Raw genomic sequence first — 21,473 nt, forward strand, 5'->3', positions numbered from 1 at the left:
ATTATGTTTTTAGATATCTGTGCAGTCAGTCTGTCAACTATTTCACTGACATTGATGTCAAAGTCTAGATCAAACACGAATTACAAGAGCATGACCTACAAACATATCTACAGGTTTCACTGGGGAGAGAGAGAGAGAGAGAGGGAGAGGGAGAGGGAGAGGGAGAGAGAGAGAGAGAGAGAGAGAGAGAGAGAGAGAGAGAGAGAGAGAGAGAGAGAGAGAGAGAGAGAGAGCGCATGTGTGAATGTGAGTGTGTTTGTGTATGTAGTCTCTGTGTGTGTAATGTATATCTACTTATTGCAGTGTCCGACAAATGCCCAGGTCTGAAGGCATCTAAATGTCCCTAACAGAAACTTTTCCGCTTCACCACGGCCCAACGTGCGCAAGGGTGCGAGGTCCCGCCCAACGCTGCTTGCAGCTTTAATCTGGATTGTCTTCACTGGGACTACAAACTCCTGCAGCTACAAAACATACAGGCCCCCTACCAAGAGTCATAGTGCAGTTTAAGGAAAACATAAAGCAGAATAATCAAAAGAGAACACATTGGAAAACAACCTACACCTACACAGAAAGGCTGACAACAGTGTGCAGTCAAGAAGAAATAAAATTACTGTGTGTAATGTACAGAGGGTTTTTTTTCTTCTTACCCTGCCAAAAAAATGAAAAACTACATTTATGGACTGACAATTAGGGGAGGGAAAGAAAAGAAAGAGAGAGCACGGGATGTTAAGGGTGAGTATGATCAAGATGAGAGCAGAGTGGCTTTGATGGGGAAGGAGGGGAAGATGAAGGGAGCGCTGGCAGCTCGTTTCTCCCTCTCAGAGAGAGACTCTGAGCTAATCTACTCCCTCTTTCCCTTTCATTTAATCACTGTCGCTGTTTTTCTCTCTCCATTTCACTCACTTTCACAATTTCTTCTTGTGTCCTTCTTGTTTTTTCTAAAATGCAGTGATGCTTCATCTATACCTGTCTTGCATTAAATAAATGTGTACACATGCAGTACAACATTTACAAAAGAGCATTTTATTGCTAAATGATATTATATCTACTACATGTTATTGATATGCCACAGAAAAGTAAACATTTATTAAAACATTTATTAAAAGATCTACCTTTGAATGTAAATGATGGGGACCACCATGTATTTATCTATCCACCTACTCGACCAACCACTTTCAAGTATGGAAATTTGTCACCTTTTTTTTTTAGGCGTCATCATTCTCATGGAGGCTATTACATAGCTGTGGGAGTTCGATAGAAAGAACACTAAAAAATGATGCAAAGTAGTCCTGACAAAGCTTTGGTTTGTGTTATGAGAAAGTTTGGAGTGAGAAATAACTGGCCCTGTCAACAATTTATAGATGTCTCCTTAATAATGACAGTCTATGAAGAAAATGCTTTTTGGGCCACGGGATGATTTCACTGCAATACCACAAGTCGCCACTATGGAAAATTGGCAGCAGGGCTGAATGACAGCGCTGTGTTCAGCTCTCCATGCTTCAAAGCAGAACTTTCTAGCTGGAAGGAACCAGAGAGTTGGGGGCGGAGTTAAGTATAAATAAAAAATACAGAAAACTGTTTTTGTTTATATACTATATTATTAAGTAATAATTAAAAACACTGAAAATAGAAATCAACAATTTCTAAAGCCATCCAATCTTAAATACTTGAGGGGTGTGTGTGGCATCATGTTTCTGACCCCAACCCTTACCCTTATTAACCAATAATAAAATCTAACTCTTGTGGGTATTACCAAATGGCACACTATGGCCCTCTGATTCCAGACTGTGTGATCAGAGTTTTGGCACCACGATATGAAACAAGTACACGCACATTCACACGTGTGAGGAAGAATTAACATCTGACAATGAGCATCTTTATTGTTTCCTGAGAACCAACTTAAACATGCAGTGATCACACACTCTACTGATTTAATCAATGACATGTGCAGGATTATAGCCGATCAATAACACATCACCATATAATCTGCTCCTTGACATCCATTACTGCTTGGCCCACTGGTCTGCATCATTTATATACTGTATACTGTATGTAGTGCAGGTGGTGATTTACAGCTACAGGCCAGAGCATGAGAGGTACTAGAGTAATGGCAATTCGAAGAGCTCATAAATTTATATCATACGTGAATCAAGGTTAAATTATAGCCTGAGAGCAATTTATTCAGTCTGACAAATAGGGGTACATAGATAAGGGTTATGTGTCAGATTGGTCTCATTCTTCCTCTCTTTAGTTTAAGTAGCCCTGAATGCCTGACAGCCCTTTAGATTTGATTGCAGCCACGCTGTCGTAAAGAGGAGCAGAAGAGCACTGCATTGATAGAGAGGAACTGGAGAGTGTTGCTGCATCAATAAGGCATTGAGCAGGAGCCAGGACTAGAACTGGAGCATAACAGGCAGTACATATCAGACAACAGGCACGCATCAGGGAACAGGAGACTCAATAAAAAGTGTCCCAAAGGAGAAAGATGTTTTCCTCTTTGGCCCTCTGGTCCATTTGCCCATCAGCATGCATCCCTCTTGCTCCACTGAAACTCATAGGTGTACTCATCAGCAGTAAACACACATTCAGATAGCAGGAAGAGGCAGTGCCATCTTGCCAAAGCACCCAGACATGAATGGATAGTGTGGAGCGGACAGGGAGTATGAAGAAAGATGAGTGGAGCGTTTGTAAAGAGGCAAGGATGACAGGGACATAGAGAGGAATGAGTCAGATCCTCCTACAGCTGTCAGGGTGTGGACATTCTTGAATGATACAATGGGCTGGTAGGATCAGCCTGGCAGGGACGATGAGGCGTGGTACGGCACAGTTCGGTTGCTGTTCAATTAGACATCTAGCCAAAGCATGCCAGGGTTGGAAATAATGAGAGCATCTCATGAATCAGCTGGTGTTTTTAGCAGCATTACCAGTCAGTGACAAGTGATGACAATAATGACAGTTTTATTACTTTAACATAATGTGTGAAAATGGGAAATTGACATAAGTAAGTCAAGAGACACCGCTTTTAAATGTTTTCCACAAGGGATAGAAAACAGTGTCACAGTGTACAGTCTGTTACTATTAAACCTTAATGTCACCATTTGCAGCAGGGCTTTGATCACACAGCAACTGAAGAGGTTCAAAAGACTGCATAGTAGCTCAAAAACACCGAAAACATGAAAGAAAAACATTTCAGTGAGAGGAAACAAAGTGATGTTGGAGATACAGTATAGAGAAGGAGAGGAGAGGAGACTGTCAGTAGCCCTGTACTGTCTCAACAAAAGATTAACATAATCTGCCTTTCAAATCAGACCGTGTTACAGGTGTTTGCAGTGATTAAAAACCTGAAAGCTTTTAGAATAATTGCTTATTTAGAGAGCTTGCAGGACAGGGCATTGATGAATGAATAACAGTGTATGTACTTTGTTGTTAGTGTAAAAACACGGGCATATAATCCAGTCTGATCAACTGCTAGATTTGGCAGACCTCTGTCTGACACAGAAATACAAAAAGCTAAAAACTGGAGATGTTCCGAAACCATTTTTTCCCTCCCGCTACCGATTCCGATACTTGTGCTGTGGGTATCAGCCGATACCAAGTACCGATACCAGTGTGTTAAAAAATAAATAAAAATCATGCTACGCCTGCATGACTGTGATATGATTATCACTGTGGTAAGGCCTGGCTCAGGTTAAACCTTTTGTAAAACATGAATGAATACAGCAAATGGAAGCCATTTATTTTTAAATGTATTTTTAAATAGAACAGTATAAAACAGTAGTGCAACAGCAACTTAACTAAATCCACTGTGAAGTACTGCCAAACCGCCGACAAACTGCGCTAACGTTAGCTCCTTGTAACAGGTGTCAGCACAGCGCAACTGTTTTAATAGCAGCGAAGAAGAACTGTGTCAGAGCTAACGGAGCTAACCAGTAAATAGATTCCTATTTCTAATCAATTACGTGGTATGGGATCGTTGCCTGGACTCCAGTACTTGCCGATACAGATGCCAACATTTTTGGCAGTATTGGAGGCATTTCCCATACTGGTATTGGAATCGGAACAACTCTACTAAAAACTCCAACCTATGAAGTTAAATAAGAGTGTGTAATGTATGCCTGTGTGTCTTTGTGTATGCTCCATTCATTTCGATGTGAGAGTGCATGTAAAGCATGTGGGAAGGTATGTCTGCAGAACATAAATATGTGCATATGTAGATAAGTGTGGGTTTAGCTCAGTGTGTATGTGTTGCAGCAACATGCTCCCCTCAGTGGCACTGACAATGTGGCCTAATCCTCCTGGAGGCAGAGTGTTTGGAGTGGGATAAGTCCAATTCTTCTGCATGACTTGAGGCCATCTGCACACAACTCAACACATAACAAAACAAGCAAATGATGCTACTTTTTAACTTTGAAAGGGTCTTTTGAATTAAAGCTTGTTCCCACAATACATATACAGATGAAGGACTGACAGGTGGTAGAAATGAGTGCTGGTTAATGCGTTGTCTGCCTGTTAGTGATGCAGTGCATGTAGTGGAAATTTTCAGGGGTCCAGGATACTTAGTGCTAATTAGCTGCATTACACAGGAGTAAGGTGACAAGTGACATCCAGGGCACTCTCAGAGACCCATCCCCTCTACCCATTACCCACAAAGAGGGTGAGGAGCACAGATATCCTAATCAGAACCGACTTAGAGCGCAAAGTTAAAGGTTACTGCCTGAAGTAATTAATCCTTCCAGCCTTTTAAACTCTGTCAAGCCCCTGCATCATTTCACATCCTGAACTATGCTGTTGTCCTGAAATTATTGAAGAATTAAAAGCTAAAAGTCATTTTAGCTCAACTGCATGAAGGGCAAAAGCAGTATGGTGACACTGAGCTAAAATTAACTTCTTTGCAGGCTAACCAAAAGGAAAGGAAAAAAGACAAAACACAGAAATACCAAAGCTCTGAGTGTGTGTGTGAGTTTCTGTGTGGAGTTAGACATTGTCATCCAGGCATGGAGAAAACAAATCCAGGTCTCATCTTGGGCAGAAAGAGAGGGTCTGAACATTTAGGGGATATGTAGGGAAATAGTAAGCTGCCATTCAGAATGGCCATAATGAGTGCCATCTGAGGTTTTAACTGTGATTGACAGGATTGACATTTGCTGAGTCAACCTCAGACTGCAGTCTGTGATCCTCACTGGACCAGAGTTTAACCTCAGCTAACATTAGCCCTGCTAAGTCAACAGCCTCCCTGTTTCTGCTGTATTTTTGTTTATAGGTTGAGAGAGGCATAAAAATCAAAAGAAAAAAGTAAGAGATGTGTTAAAACAGGAAAAGACAAGTGTACTACTATATGATGCTGTGGTTGTACAGAGAGAAAAACTGGTACCACACAAAAAGAGCCATTAGAAGAATTTTCAGGAGATACAGGACTGATGCTGCAGAGCTTGTGACAAAAAAAGGGAAAAGGCTCAAACCGTCAAAAGCTAAATGGCCAGATACACTGTGTTGACATTTTTAAAAAATGTATATTGATAGAAAATGGAAATGATTACCCTCACACATAAGGAATATGTTAACATGTATATTAAATGTGTGTGCACATCTATTTTAGTTTATGACTTAGAATGAGGACATTTTTATAAAAACTTAATTCTTCAAGCTACAGCTGAGTGATTTAACACTATATATATTTAAATAACATACATTTGTCTACTGTCAGAGATTTTTCAATAACATAGTATCTATCCTTTTAATCTTTGGGCATATTAGGCCTGTGTGGGCAATGTTGCAAATCAATGAGCAGGACTGATTGATGGCCGTATTGGATTATAATACAATTTCTGCACCAGTGTGATGAAGTACTATTATTCTATTCAATTTGCTTTATTACCCAGAAACAGACAGTTCTATCTGGTTATTTTATCTAGTTACAATTTCTCTATTTATATTCATCGTGACATAAATTCTGTGACAGATATACTATAATCAAGAGGATTTTATGTGAATCGTCCTGAATCACCAAGTTTAAAATGTTTGTGTTATGGTTAAATGTAGATTTATGATAAGATAAAGGTTTACATAGGTATGTAGTAATAATTGTTAGGGATAGGTGTGCCCTTTTTAATAGCAGGCATTTTGGCTTGTCATGCACAGGTGTTACTAATGATGTTACATTCAAGTGTCTCAGGGCTCTGACACTGAAACAGCTAAATTGAATTCATCCATCATTAATTTGAATTATTCACACCTGTGCTCTTCCAAGTGTGACTTGTCAAAATGTCTCCTGTGAAAAAGACCTGTATGAATTAAATCAACATTATGTCTTCATAATGACGTAAACACAAGGATGCGAGCATGTATCTGAAGGGCATTCATCAGTAAGTACCACAGGTTAGAGGGAAAGAATAACTGGATTGTAAAACTGCAAGGAGGTGGTTGTTAAATGTGTGTATGTATATGTGTGTGTGTATAGGTATGTCACTCATGGAGGCCAAAGGTCATAAAGATTTTGCTGAAGCATTAATTAGCTTAAGTTGGTCCTGGGCAGGAAGCAGGCCGAGCAACACCAGGTTGTCCATTTAATGATCAGTTTGTACAATCAGCATCTATCTTTGTATCGTTGCAGCTGAGTTTGCCGTTTCCTCTCCTATGGGATTTTGTACATGAGATGTTTTTTGCAATGCACTCTGGTAGAATATATTTGGCATGCAGTCACATCACTTTAATTACTGCCTTTGGAATAATTTCAATCTGTGCTTATGTAACTTTATAATGAGTGACTACCATTATTTAGGGTGTGCATACGTGGGTTTTTTATTATTTCTCTGCAGTGAGGATCACTGCGGTCGCCGATATTGTATTCCTTGGGACATGCAGACACTTGTACCCACACACTCACTCTTTTATGTACTCTCACACTTTCCTTCACTCCGTCTATTCCCCCTGCTAACCCCCATTACCCCTCTGTGCTGACAGAGAGCTTTTCCAGTACAGGCCACAGAAAAGGCTCTCCTGCCGCCTCTCAAACGCTGACATGCTCAAACACACCCCTCCCCTTCTTCACTCTTTTCCTCTACACTCCCTTAGACTCTTAGTGCCTGTTTTGCTCATCCCCCGATCCTATCTATGTGTCATTTTGCAGCTCTCTCTGTCTTCAAAATGAACTTTGAGTTATTTTTCTGTGTGTTCTGGTCACTGGTCGTGCTCTGTAAAGTTGCTGTCAGCTTTAGTCTGGTGACCCAAGCAGTGACAGCAAGTGAGAAAATAAAGTCCACAACCCCTTAGAAAACATAAATGGGAACACTGGCCACTAGACAGTAACTACGTCTACTAAGGTTACTAAATATCCTCAGTGGCAGCAAGTTTATTTTTCATGAGGACTTAAGAAGCTCTAGCTTATAGTGAAGTGCTAAATTCTTACACTCATGGATTTTTTCAAGTGGTTCCAGAGATGCTGTGCAGAGAAAGGCCCTTCTGAACAATTGTTTATATGGTTTATTTTTTATCGGACATGGAGCGGCACAGTACTCTAGTAAGCTGGCTGAGCATCTAAATGCAAGCTCGTATTGATTGCCCTTCCTCAGGCCTTTCACACGGCCTTGCTGAGGACACATTAAATGTGTTATAAGTCATTAAGAGCTCCAGGCCTCAAATCTCACCTGTCTAACTTAAAATATATTGACATATTGTGCTCTGACAAACTTTTTATTTTTTTGAGGCAGCCTCTAGGTGTGTAGTGATACCTGTAATGTGTATGTGTGTGTGAGAGAGAGCTTGTGTGTCGTTTATGTGTCTGTGTCTATGTGCATGTATCCACTCTGTACTGTGCTGAACACTGGGGAGCATGTGTCAGTGTATGGTTGTGTCGGGTACACACAGAGACATTGAATCTGTGTGTGCTTGTGTGTATGTGTGTGTATGTGTGTGTGCAGAAGGAGTAGGCTCGTCCTCTTGCTGCCCCGGGGGCTCAGAGCCCATTTCCTGTTGTGCAGTGTGATAAGTTTCCCTGTCAGATCCTCCCAGCACCACTATATTTCTGATAAGCTCCACCGCTAGTTTTCCCGACCTCTGGCACAGAGATCAATTTGAGATTGATTCAGAATGCCCTGCTGGGCCGAGCTAGAAGATCAATTTGAGATGGATTGTTCACGCCAGGGGGCCAATGACACAACAGTGCAGTGCTCACTTGCTTTCCCTCTTTTGCTTTCTTCACCCCTCATTCTCCCTGACTGTTGTTATTTCTTTCTCTCATTGCATTTTTTCTCCCCTATCTACTTCTTTCAATTGTTTCACACTTTTCCTGTGTGCTGTTGTTACTCCGTGTTACACCATTTTACATTTTACACTGCTTTTTACCCTTTTGCATCAATCATTATTCAAGCCTTATTTTCTCCCTCTCCCACCTGTTTCCTTTACTTTTCTCCTCCCAGCATAGAGTAGGCAGTAGGGACAGAGATGCCTTCATTAACTAAGGAACAAACCTCTGTAGAGTGATACACCTGCAGGACAGCGGATACTCATGAACTCATATGGATTGGTAAGGCTACACAATGTATATAGAACAATACCCAATAGCTAGAAAATGTGTATTTTCTTAGTTATTCTGTTATCATGCTTATCAGCATGCCCTGAGCTACTGGTGTCACCACCACTGGCTCATGACCTTATCTCTACAGAGCATCATGTCTACAGCCACCATATCTCTCCTTCCTTCCAACATACTTCTTCATCTTTGCTTTCTCAAAGACTCGGCAGTGGCCCTGGAACCAGCAGATGCTTTACCCTCCCTTCTCCGCACAGTGTGACCTTTTCTCTAGCAGTACATCCACCTCTGACTGCACTGACCTTTACCTACAGTACAGCCCCCGTCATCTCTCACAGGACCTGACTGCAGACAGTACTACATCGCCTGTGCATTCATGCAGAGAGAAAGCCAGCAAAGGTCAGGGAGAAAAGCTGGACAGAGAAATGAAAATAGGTTACACTGTAAAATTGCTGCTGAAATGAAAGGACAAGGTACAGTGGGTCCGATGAGTACCGAGTTGTTTGCGGTTGGTGTGCTGTTTTTCTGCTGTTTGGTAAAAATGTCCACCATGTCCATGCGCTTGCCAGTGGTAGTGACTCACTATCAAGGATGGTGTGCAAAGATGCTTGGTTCAGTATGCTTTGAATGAACTTGTGTGTAGTCTCTTCTGAAAACGTCTAAAGGCAAATGTTTACAGCTGAACAATCACACTCAAAGGCGGGGCAAAAGTCTGCCATCACGCAGAAGGGTGAGTAATTAATCGTAAAAATAGGGATAAAGGAACACGCTTTCACAGTCTTACCTCAAGGGCACAAAGCAGATGACATAAGTGTGTGAACGACAACAAAAAAAAGCTTTAGTAAATCATGTACTGTACTGATTGTAGGATGTACGGAAGTGAAAAGCAGCTCTCTTTTGTGATTGGGACAAACAATTTGACTAAAGTCAAAAACCACAAAAAAGGACAATGAAATTTCCACCAGTCATATCGGAAGCATTGCACCTAAATTTGCAGAGAAAGTTGGTTCACTATAGGACAGTGATAAGATAAGTGTTGATGTGAAGTCCTGGGTTGAGAAGATGGGAATGCTGCTTTGCAATGTACATGATAGGCAAGGAAGGTCGACCCTTCACAGATCATGTTTGGAAGCGCAAGTATTAAACACTAACATTATGCTTGTAAATTAGCTAGTTTGCAAGACAGCCAGAAAGTTGTATCAAAATGTGTCAATTTGTGTTTTGTCCAGCCTTCCTACAAGTACTTATAAGAACCAAGATAGATCAATGGAGTTCATGCTTTTCAATGCTGAGGCCAAAAGAAAAAAAACTTGATGTGTTGAAATTTGTCTGGACTTGAGACTTTGGAATTTGACGGTACAGGAGGGTGTTCGTTTAATGAAGTCTAAGTCTTTATTCATTCATTCTAACAATTCCTTTTTATTTTAAAATGTAATATTATACTAATTACATTGTATGCATTTATGGTGTCAGTCACAACCACCTGAAGGAGTTGGGAATGAAACAGACCTGAGGACCAACGATTCCTTGCCAAATGATCACAAAATTCTGATCAAGGGCCCCATTTTAACAATCTATAGCGCACGGCGTGAATCGCCTGGTGCAAGTGCCTTTGGGGCTTGTCCAAATCCACTTTTGCTATTTTAACGGCAGAAAAATTCATACTTTCATCTCAAGTAGACTCGACTACTGTAACGGTCTTCTGACTGGACTCCCACAAAAAGCATTAAACAGCTGCAGCTCATTCAGAACGCTGCAGCTTGAGTTTTAACCAGAACAAAGAGATCAGAGCATATTACTCCAGTTCTAAAGTCTTTACACTGGCTCCCAGTCAGCTATAGAATAGATTTTAAAGTTCTGCTACTGGTCTACAAATCACTGAATGGTTTAGGTCCAGAATACATAAATGACATGTTAGTAGAATATAAACCCAGTAGAGCTCTGAGATCTACTGACTCAGGTCAGATAGTTGAGCCCAGAGTTCAAACTAAACATCCTTTAAAGGATAATTACCGTTTTTCACAACCTGGACCTTATTTCTAGCATAAGATATGACCATTTACTCACCCAGACAACTTTGGTGTCATTTGGTGTTGTTCAGACGAAATTAGCTTGAGTGGAGCGCCGCGTATATCCGTATAATGCGAGTACACGGGGCACCGAAGCGCAGCCTCTAAAACACACATTATCTGCCGCAAAACCAGTTCATTTCACCAATATTTTGTTATGATACGTTAGTGCTATTCCCCTCCGAGCCCGTGGTGGAATGTGAGGCCAGGAGATACGCGTCTGGATGTGTCAATAAACATCTGTATCACAACACTGGAGGATTTCCGCTCAATGATAAACTGGGCTGTGGTAGAGACATTCGGAAATGACATCATCCAGATCAGAGGTTAGTAGGTCAACCTACAGACACCGGATGTTGATAACACGCCACCACAGGCATATATATATATATATATATATATATATATATATATATATATATATATATATATATATATATATATATATATATATATACATATACATATACACACACATACATATATATACACATATATATATATATATATATATATATATATATATACACACACACACACAATCTATACATTGATAGATTTGATTAAATTTGCCAACATCTTGTCTATGTTTTTACTTTGGTGTTTTTCTGAGATGGATTCTGAGACAGTGTCTAAAACAGGATATGATGTCAAGGTTGGGATGGAAAAGGTGATGTGTATGAAATACTGTATATATTGCACATGAAAGCATTACATTTTAATGTGTTAATCCAATAACTGTAAAGGTATCACATTTTTTACCAAAATGTTGGCACTGAGCTCATAATGTAATAACTTGCATAAAATGTAATAAGTTGTTAAATTATGCATAAAAAGTTATTACATTTTGCGCTTGCCATTTAATTATACTATTGGCAGATTATTATATTAGCAGTTTTTATTACTTTTTTAAAATTACATTATGCACAGTTTTTTATTACATCATGAGTTTCTACAGGCCCCAAAGTGTGTGACATGGCCAGAACAACATTGCTATTCAGAATGAAAACACTGATATATTAGTCACACAGGCATAGGACTCTCTCCACACTTCATTTAACTTCATTTTACCAAGGTGCAGACATAAGCAGAATGGTCCTGCTATTTTGTGAGGAGAAACTAAATGGCGAGAAATTCATCACAGTGAACTGCAGTATATATTATTCTAAAGCACTTTTCCAACAACAAATGAACAACGCAAACCGAGGCCATTGCTGTGGTATGGTGATTTTTTTTTTTTTTTGTATGCATTTTGCTGCGTTTGCCTTTATCAGTTGATTTGCTGACAATACATCAAAAACCATCAAATATCACATGCTGCGATGACTTCCAGCCAAGTCATCAAATACAGGGAGACCATTTCTATGTCCTGGAATTAATGTGGTGGGTTATTGTATCCCTCACAGAGTAACCATCATCAGCCAGGCCATGAGCTGACACAACACTCCTGCATGGATCTGCAGCGACCACAGGTCCAGGACACAGTGGTAAAAAGGTAGTTAGTGGAGGTAGTAGCATCACACACTATGCTTAATGCTTTTTTTATGTGTTTTGCAAGCAAATCTTACTTGTTCCCATTAACAATACATTATATGCATTATACTGCCCTCTTTAAATAATGTTGATCACTGTCGGTTTTTAAACAATGATCAGGATGTTGTGTGTACAGCTTCAGCTGTAGGTGGGTGTCATAACAGCTGGCAGTCAGCTGTGTTGTGACAATCAGGGTAATGTCAAAGAAATATGTCCAACAGACTGAGATCTTCCATAAAGACGGATTGACCTCAGCATCGCTTTCTTTACTGCAGATTGCCTTGATTTGCCCTTTGCTTTTTCTGCTGCTTCTGGTGGTTTTACAGATGTCAGCTGGCCGAGCCTCCAGCGTGATATAAATATACAGTCTGTCAAATTTAGTGGCAAGTGCTGCACGGAAACAAATGAGATGGAGGAAGATGTGATTCAAAATACACACTTCAGCTGCATATTAGCTTGAAAGGATTTATTCTAAAGATTTGGCTGTATTGCCTCTAAAACCTTGAAAAATAATTCTAGTTTATTACAACATGGGACTTTATTTTCATAGTTTTGGTAATCATTTCTATTGATAATAGAAACATTACAATAATTAAAACAATAGCTGAGATTTGGCTGATCTGAGAAGATAATTGAATGCCAAATTATATCAACCGTGTACATCTAAAGCCAGTCTAGAAGGTCTGCAAACCTGTTCTATAATCTGTGATGACACCTTTGGTCATAATTTTATGTCTCCATTTTTCTCACAAATTAGTTTGACAAGTTAGAGATTTATTTAAAACCTGCATGTCACTATTAGATTTTGTTTTTAAATGATGTTGATATGTTCCCAGACCTCAAGAGTTAACTTTAGGACTTTAGTACAATAATATTATTGACAAGAGTGATGGCCAGGTTAAGTTGTAACGCATCAGATAGGACAGAGAGTTCATATACTGAAGCCTACATCCCTCCTGCTCCATTCAACCTATTTGAGTCTATATGACAAATGGACCTACTGCACTGTTTCCAGCCTAACTCAAACTCCTCTATGACCAGTACTTCTAATAATTAAAACAGATGAGAGAATATTAAAAGAATGAAGTGCACAAAGCAGACAAAAATACCAGAGACCAGATGCTCAGTGCACTGCCACTCAGTGTTCAGTCCTGTCCTCCTTCTCAGCCGCTCTCTCTTTCCCTTCATCAGTACAATGCAAAATGGAGCAGACAATGAAACACAAGCACACAACACAAGCTGGACATTAATACTGAGAAAGCTATGACCAACTAACAATCACTGTGGATATTTTGTTTGTGCAGCTTCAGTATTTATCTGTCTCTTAATGGCACAAAAAGACAAAAAGTAAGAAGAAAGATGAAATAATTGCTGAGCTCCAGAAGCCTTTTTTTCATAATCTGCACGGTTTTCTAAGTCATTGGATAATTGCTACACACACACTCACACTCACACAGACCTCTGAGACCCTTCCTTTGGCACCTGAGCTTCCCTATACAGGCCGCACAGTACAGTGAGCTTTTGTAGTAGTGCACTGGAGCACACAGAGGCTGAGGCTGTAGCAGCAGCATCTGGGCTGTGAAATGCTCACCACTCTTTCTACCCCATCCTTCCTTTCACAGCTGGGGCTTGACAAGCTAGAGGGGGCCCATGACAGTCATGAAGCACGGACGACAAATGATGACAAAACCCTTATGTTGTCAGGGTCGCTCTGAAGCAAAAGGCCTGCGGAGTGACATATGAGCAAGTGACAGTGGGAAGAAAGAAGGAGGAGAAAAAAAGAAAAGCTTTGTTTGAAATAAAGGCGAAGCAATCATTTTTATTTAAAAAGTTAATCCTCTCTCTTTAGCAGTAATAACAATCCAGAAATGTTGGCTGCATGCATGGTGTTGCATCGGAAGATTACATTGCTTTAGCATCTTATACATGAGTTAGAAAGTTTGTTCGCAAAGTAATCTAGGCCACAGGCAGTAGTATTTGTTGGCCGGCTCTGTGAGAACAGTGGGAGGAGGGAGGAGACAGGGCACACTGCTGCCAGCAGCACAGAGCAGGATTATTGGAGTCTGGACAGGAAGATTTTTGGTGGCTGTTTCACCCTGATTTACATTTGTGACTTTAGCTGTATTGTAGTTTTCTGTTTCTGGAAGATGATAGTTTAGATTGTCTTGTCTTATTTATTTGTCTCAGTTTACCCAGAACTCAAAATCTATGTGCTATTCAGCTTATTCAGCAACTGGAGGTGCCCATAAACCTGAAATGGCCACAAAAAGCAGACTTGGTCTGCTTTCAGTTCATGTCATCCCTGTGAAATATCACATGGGCTGAAGCTATATCAGGACTGATACCTCAGGTGTGTTCCATTTGTGGTTAGTCATTGTATGTGTGTGTGGTGAACTGTATGACTAACCTCATTAATGCATGGCCGCACGCTGTTGAATAACTACATAGTGGAATGGGCAAATAGCGTTTGGGGGTTTACGGTTTAGGCAGAGATGGTCAGAGACGTGGGGGATGGCAGAGGGAGCAGAGAGCAGCAGCCACGCTGGATTAACTGTTCTGAAGGACAGGCTGGGGACATTATATATAATGTCCCATACTGCAATATTCATACAGCATGATAATGATGAAGCATAACAGAAGGAGAGGGAATGGAGCTGCTAGGAATGTAGAAATATCAGTATTTATTTGGGAGCTGCAAACATATGTGGAGTCCCAGTTCTGCAGAAGCACAGAATATTAATGAGATTTACTGAGTAGGCTCGGGACAAACAAGCTGGCATTAATATTATTACATCTGTTAATATTCATTTCCTATTCTTGTTTGTATTCCTAATCTATTTTGCATTTTGGTGTCCTGGGGTGGATGTCCTGCAAAGTATTTGAGTATTATTTATGGAATATTTATTATATTTACCCCACTTGCTTTAACGCTAGCGTCTCTTCTTACACTAGCCCCAATGTCAGCAAAGGGATGTCTGCTTTTCTTGCATGTCAGTGTATTTCAATAAAGGGACAAGGGATTCTCCAGACTTCCAGATGATGTGAAAAATGCCAGAGTCAGTGAGGTAAGACCTGAGAAACTGGAATCTACTCAAACTTCACACAGACGGAGTACTTTCTGTGGCTTATTCTCATTAGAAAAGCAACAGAGCTGCAGCCGGAGTAGATGCTGATCAGAGTGATGCCGTTAAAAGGAGAGAGTTGGAGGTGAGAGTAATTTATAGGCATGAATGAATTCAAACAATCCCACACACTACGGTCTCCCCCACTGTCCTCCATTCTCTCCACCAGCCAGGGACGATTGCACTGAGACAATAAGGGAAGCTCATCTTCCCCTAAAATTTCATCAAATAAATTGTCACAACTGTCATATTAAATTCACATTAAAATTATAATTTACATCACATCAAATCTGCACTTGAATGCATTCAATTTTACAACTATGACATCCTGTAACCAGCCGTTTATTGCCGACGCTGTTACTTTCCGACATGATTTCCCCATCACACACTGGCAGTCCGCTGCAGACTCAGAGCTTCAATGGTGTTCAATGAGGCTTCTGACAACAGCTGTTTTGGGCCAGGGCGGGGCAACCCAGGATAAGACACTCATTGGATAATGCAACAAAAACTCGTCCCGCCTCAGGACGCTGAGCGTCTCTGGCGATCAATGGAGCAGTGGGCGGGTCGCTCACTCTGCTGCTCTATGATGATTGGAGGAAATGTTTGGAGGGCTCAAACCTCAAAGCCCTTGATAGACAGCTTTGGGAAGGCGGACTATTCTGAGTGTAGTTTTGCCAATGTGTCTTGACTTTCTAGCTAAATCTGGCGACTTTCCAACTCTTCTTCAGGCTAGTGGCTAGTTTTGAAAATCTTTTTCAGGTGTGTGTTGCTGTGGTTCTATGGCATAGATGAAGCATACAACAGCCTCAATTTAACACTTCTTTTATTTGTAACTGCCTCGCTTTGATATGACAAGTTTTATGATGAAGACGTAAAGTGTGCTGCCACTGCCACCAGCTATCTAAGCACACAGTTAATGTTAGTGTAGCTCCACGGCACTGTATTGAACTGCCGGCAATAAACAGTAATCAGCTCAAATCATATGTGTGCACTACATCAACAGATAGATTAAAACATTGACTGATGGAGACAGCACCTCTGGCTAAAATCAATACCTGCCTACATACACAGCTGGTATGCAGCTAATAACAAATAATGCTGCATTGATTGCAACACAGAAGTGCAGCTATTGAGGCACAGATAAAAAGCTGCAGCAAATAATAGAGCAAATGATTATCTCTGAGTATGTGTGTGGGTGGGTGGGAGTGTGTTTCGGGGGACGGGGGGATTGGGGTTGGTTGTTCGTACTCACCCGTAAGTGGTGTTGCTGGCCCTCTTACTCACTGCCCTGGGGCGGCTGGACTTCAAGTCTCCACTCATGCTCATGTCTGCATGGGAGAGCAACCAATTAACTTCATACTGATAGAGTAAAGAGCACAGCATGAGAAGAACTTTCAGATGATTAACTTACATGCAATGCTGTCTGGTTGTGTTCATCCTGCTTTAATCTTTACTTTTCTTATTTGATCATAATAACCTCCTCTTTTGTATGTTTTCACAGCACAGCTGAGTGTAGTACTTATTGCCATAATTTGACATGATAATGAATAAAGGGCCAGCTAAGACTGACAGAGGCTGTTCCTCATGTTCATCTTCCTTCACACCCATGTTGATTGCTCCTGCCACTCCGAGCCAGATGGTCACCTCCATATTTGCCTCCTGTCTGCGAGTGTACAACAGAAACCGTGTGCTGCTTTAGTGAGCACCCACCCCCCACCCCACTATCCTTCAAATACCCCCATACACATGTTCCAATGATCCAATTAACTGTGAGCCATCTTTATTACAGGAGATGCCAACAGCTCACTGCTCATGCTTCGTATTGATTTACCAAAACTCTGAATAAAAGAGAGAAAAAGGAAGGAGGAGAGGAGAGCAGAAGAGAAGAGAGGACAGGAGGCCAGTCTGACATGGACAGATGGGTGGTGAATGGAGTGTGACCAGGCCAGCTGCACATACACTCACACAGCTTGACTGTCAAATGACTGGAAGCTACAATTAATTAAGTATGGGTTTAAATGTGTGAAAAAATTAGACACGTGTATGTGCCTTTACCTCCCACAGCAGAGATCATTTTCTGACAGTTTATAGTCAAACAGCGACCTACTGGATGACTTCTCCGCAGCCAACAGTGTCTCTGCTGGTGAGGAACTGGCCCCTGCTGCTGACATCTAACCTGTCTGAACTATACACGCACGCACACCTGCATACAGATGGCAAACCAGTACTGTGTAAAAGAACTCGCTGATCATTGAAGGAATATTACTGGTACTTGCAGAAGATATGAGAACATATTTTACTTTTAGAATATGATTAATATATTTTCTTTTAGCTTGATGGCCAATCGTGGTTAAGGTAACATGGGTAAAACAGCAAAAAATGTATGTTTCATGAGAAGGACAATATGTACTCAACAGACCACTTCAAAAACATACTGGACTGTTTTTCATTTACACAAAATGGGTCTGTAGTCGCGTGTCAGATGGAAATAAAACTGCATTTTATGGCGTGTTTGCTGAGCAACATGACGACTGTGTGATTGACTGCATGATGAAGCCATTACACAGGAAGAGAGGAGAGGATGCTGCTGAGCACAGTTGTCTCGCTCTACATGACAAAACCTCAGGAGGTAATCAGACTGCTATTTGGTAAACAAAATCGTATATGCTGCAATTAGTCTCTCCAGTACAGACTTCACATACACTCATGCACAAGTGAAAAAACATAGATGGGACGTATTTTTTTCATTAAATAAATGAATAGTAGCAATCTTAGGCAATGTGTAACAATATTTTACATTTTAATTAAGTCAAATCAACAATGATGATTGTTATGTCTTTTTTTGAAGAGCGCCATGTGCTCTCTACTCTATTTAAACACAGAGCCTTTATAAATACCACTTAAGGTAGAGGTCCTCTGTGATAACCCACATTATGCTTAGTAATTGTATTGACTGTGATGATGATGACTGCAGTGATAATGATTACTGATGTAAAGTAATAAGTAAAGTAATACATTTTGCCCATATTGTTATAAATGTGTGATTGTGTTTCTTTCTCATGTGCCTTTTTAAAAAAAATGTTAAAAAATGTTTAAGTAAGAAAAACATGCAACATGAGTCAATGAGATTTGACTCCAGCATAACTAAAACACTGAAAGGGAATAAATATATGTGTAATGAAACAGCTCAGGATTTGTACCCTTTGATGCACCATTGTTTCACCATGGTTGTCTATAAAACGTCTATAAAAGAGAGTGAAATTCATAATGAATATGAAGTCATGAATAGTATCATGTGACAATGTTGACTTTTGAAAGATTATTTTGCCATCTCAGTGGTCTATTATCCTCTTTATTAAAATAGATGATTTAAAACAGTATTAAATGTTTGTAAAAAAGGAGTAAAAGGGCACCAGAGGACACGTCAAGGCCACACACGATCAGTCGTAATGAGTTATAAAGCCTTGCATGGTCTACAGTCTGTCACTGTGCTTTGTATCAGCGGATGTCAGGTCAAGTGCCAGACTGTCGCTTCACACTGAGCCAGAGTGAGAGCTGGCTCTATCACCCTACCTGGAAACAAAATTACACAGCAGCAGCGGGGGAAAAGCTTTTGCTTATTTTGAATTTCCAGGGGAGGCAGGACGGGGGCAAACGCTTCAACTGACTGGACAACCTTTAAAGACCCGTATCAGACAGCATCCACCCTGCTGAAGTGTCCTTGAGCACAATACAGAATCTCCACCCGTGATTTGACCTCCTTGCATACACTAAAAAGAGCGTTTTCCTACCAGGGTCAATCAAGTATCCTATTGTTTTCATTACCAGCAAAATTTAAGCTTCAGTCAATTTTTTTAAGATTGCAACTTTAAAATTCACAAATGAGACAAGTAGTCATTAACTGTGCAGAAATACATGATTTTTGAGAATTTGTGCATAGAATGCACTTTATGTTCACAGACTTTTGGCAAGCAGCTGCTACTACTCCCCCAGTTAATTCTTGCACCTAGAAACACACACACACACACACACACCAAGAACAGTGTGTAACAGACTATAAATTACTGCTGTATGTCTTATTAATATGTGCACTTTGAAGTCACTGATGTGTGGGAGATGGAATAGTAATGTGATCAGATAAAAACATCACTAAAATTTCTGTCTTCTGAATTCATTATAATTTTCTCTCTTCTTGATTCTTTAATTATTCATGGGACGGGTTGAACCGCATCCTTACATTTTTCATTATTTTCAATTAAGGCCTAAATCAAACAACTAATTTCCAAACATAACACAAAATAGCTTTAATTAAATGCCTGAGCTGATGAGTGACACACCTTTTTTTCCAGAGGAAAATGTAATGTTTCGTAATCCTCCTCACATATCTTTATTTTCTCTGCCTGAAAGCAAAGCAATTATGACTGAATGTCTTTCCAAAAATCATTTAACTGAGGACAACTGAGACTGCAAAATTGATTTCACTTTAACTGCTTTTAGCAGATTGTTCCTTCTCATTTATTACTTTCACTTTTTGTTCCAACTGATAATGATATTGTAAAAAGCTATCTTTTTTTTATCATCTTAGCTCAGTGAAAAGTTAAGATGTACACACTTTGTAACCTGGCATTTAAAACATTTTATAGATCAGCAAATCTTTCCGTGTTCCCACTTTAAAGTGTTCACAGCTTTTTAGTCCACCAAGTTTATTAATTAAGCCACAATCTGACCCCTTCACATAAAGTAAAATGTGGATGTAATAACACACACAATATGCATGCCTCTCGATGACAGGCCCTGCACTCATGTCATGCTGCATCTTCTCCATTTCCCGCACTGCAACTGACCTAAGGCCAGACCTAGAGTTAGTCTTCAACCATGAATGAAAGGGTTGAGTTTTCACTCTCAAGGCTAAATGCAGAATGATCACAGACATCATTAACATAAAATAGTGGAATATAACCCCAACAGAAACAAAGAGATGGTAGATACAGATAGATTGAATGTAGATGGAGAAGCTGTGGTGTACTGACGTTAAATAATCTGAACACCATGACAGCGGAAAAAGAGGAAAATGGAAGCTTTTGCTGTTACATGAGTACACATGATCCTGGTTATAGATCCTGAAAAGCCTCTTAACATCTACAGCACAGCAACTGGCACAGAAATTGTACAAGATGAATTTCACTTTCAGTCTTTATTGAACTCTCCCAACGCCTTTGTTTTCCTAATAGACATGAAGCGTTGTGAGTTGTGTGTTGTTTCTGAACAAGTTTAGAAAAAAGAAAACTAACCCTAAACTTGAATCACCAGAAAGCAGGACTACAAAGTAATTATGTCCAGAGAGTGTGCTGACCTTGCCAACGTGAGAAACAAGTTGGGCTTAGATCATACCTCACACTATAACTATAACTGGTGTGTGGACATGAAGTTGGCTGAAAACACCTCTCAGTTCATCCCAATGTTTACGATCTTGAGCTACAACATCCCTGTTTCCTCGGTCTCACTGTCAAACCACCATCTGATTAGATCCATGTGAATACGATAAAAGCCAGGGAAAACACGCCATATGAGGCAAAAGTGAAAGGAAACATGGGCTTCATAAAGTAGTCCACAATAAGACAAAAGCAAATCAATTATGATTCTCCTGTGAGAAGAGCTGGTAGAGAGAGAGGCAAAACATAGGAGGGGAGAGCTAAAAATGAGAGATACAGTGGAAAATATTGTCTTTCAGAAAAAGACTGCTGCGTGCAAACATCCACTAACACATGCACGCACACACAAAGGGAGGGAGAGAGAGAGAGAGAGAGAGAGAGAGAGAGAAGAATGCACTCCGGTATACTCACATCTTGGGCTGAATAGGGTCATATCAGTGATACAACCAGTCGACTGAGCTATGTGAGGCTAGCTGAGGATATCTTTACGTCTTTCTCGTAACTCTCCTTTTTACGTCCTCGCTCTTGCTGCTAATGTGTTAAGGTTTTTCGTTTGGCTGACTGCTGTGCTACTACTGAATCAGTGACAAACCAGCTAGAGAAGCACCAATGGGATGTACCAAATGTTTTTCTTTGGCAGGGGTGGACAGGGGTGTAATGGACTGTTCCATTAGCGGGAGAACTGGCAGGAGGATTGGATGGGTGTGCAGCTGGTTTCCCCTCAGCAACAGGAGCTTGGCTAGAGCTCAGGGCTTACAAAATCCAGCCAGGCGGAAAGGAAGCTACCATT

General features: G+C 40.4%; 1 protein-coding gene across 1 annotated transcript in view; it reads right to left on the bottom strand.

Annotated features, from left to right (window-relative positions):
- The window catches only part of LOC128358036 (C-type lectin domain family 18 member A-like), an 81,125-nt gene that overhangs the window by 16,332 nt on the left and 43,320 nt on the right, over window positions 1-21,473 (bottom strand). The window contains exon 12 of the mRNA XM_053318489.1: window positions 16,504-16,579. Coding sequence (XP_053174464.1) covers window positions 16,504-16,579 — 76 coding nt within the window. The remainder of the gene's footprint in view (window positions 1-16,503; window positions 16,580-21,473) is intronic.

The sequence above is a fragment of the Scomber japonicus genome, chromosome 1 (genome assembly GCF_027409825.1).
Source record: "Scomber japonicus isolate fScoJap1 chromosome 1, fScoJap1.pri, whole genome shotgun sequence".
NCBI classification, from domain to species: domain Eukaryota; kingdom Metazoa; phylum Chordata; class Actinopteri; order Scombriformes; family Scombridae; genus Scomber; species Scomber japonicus.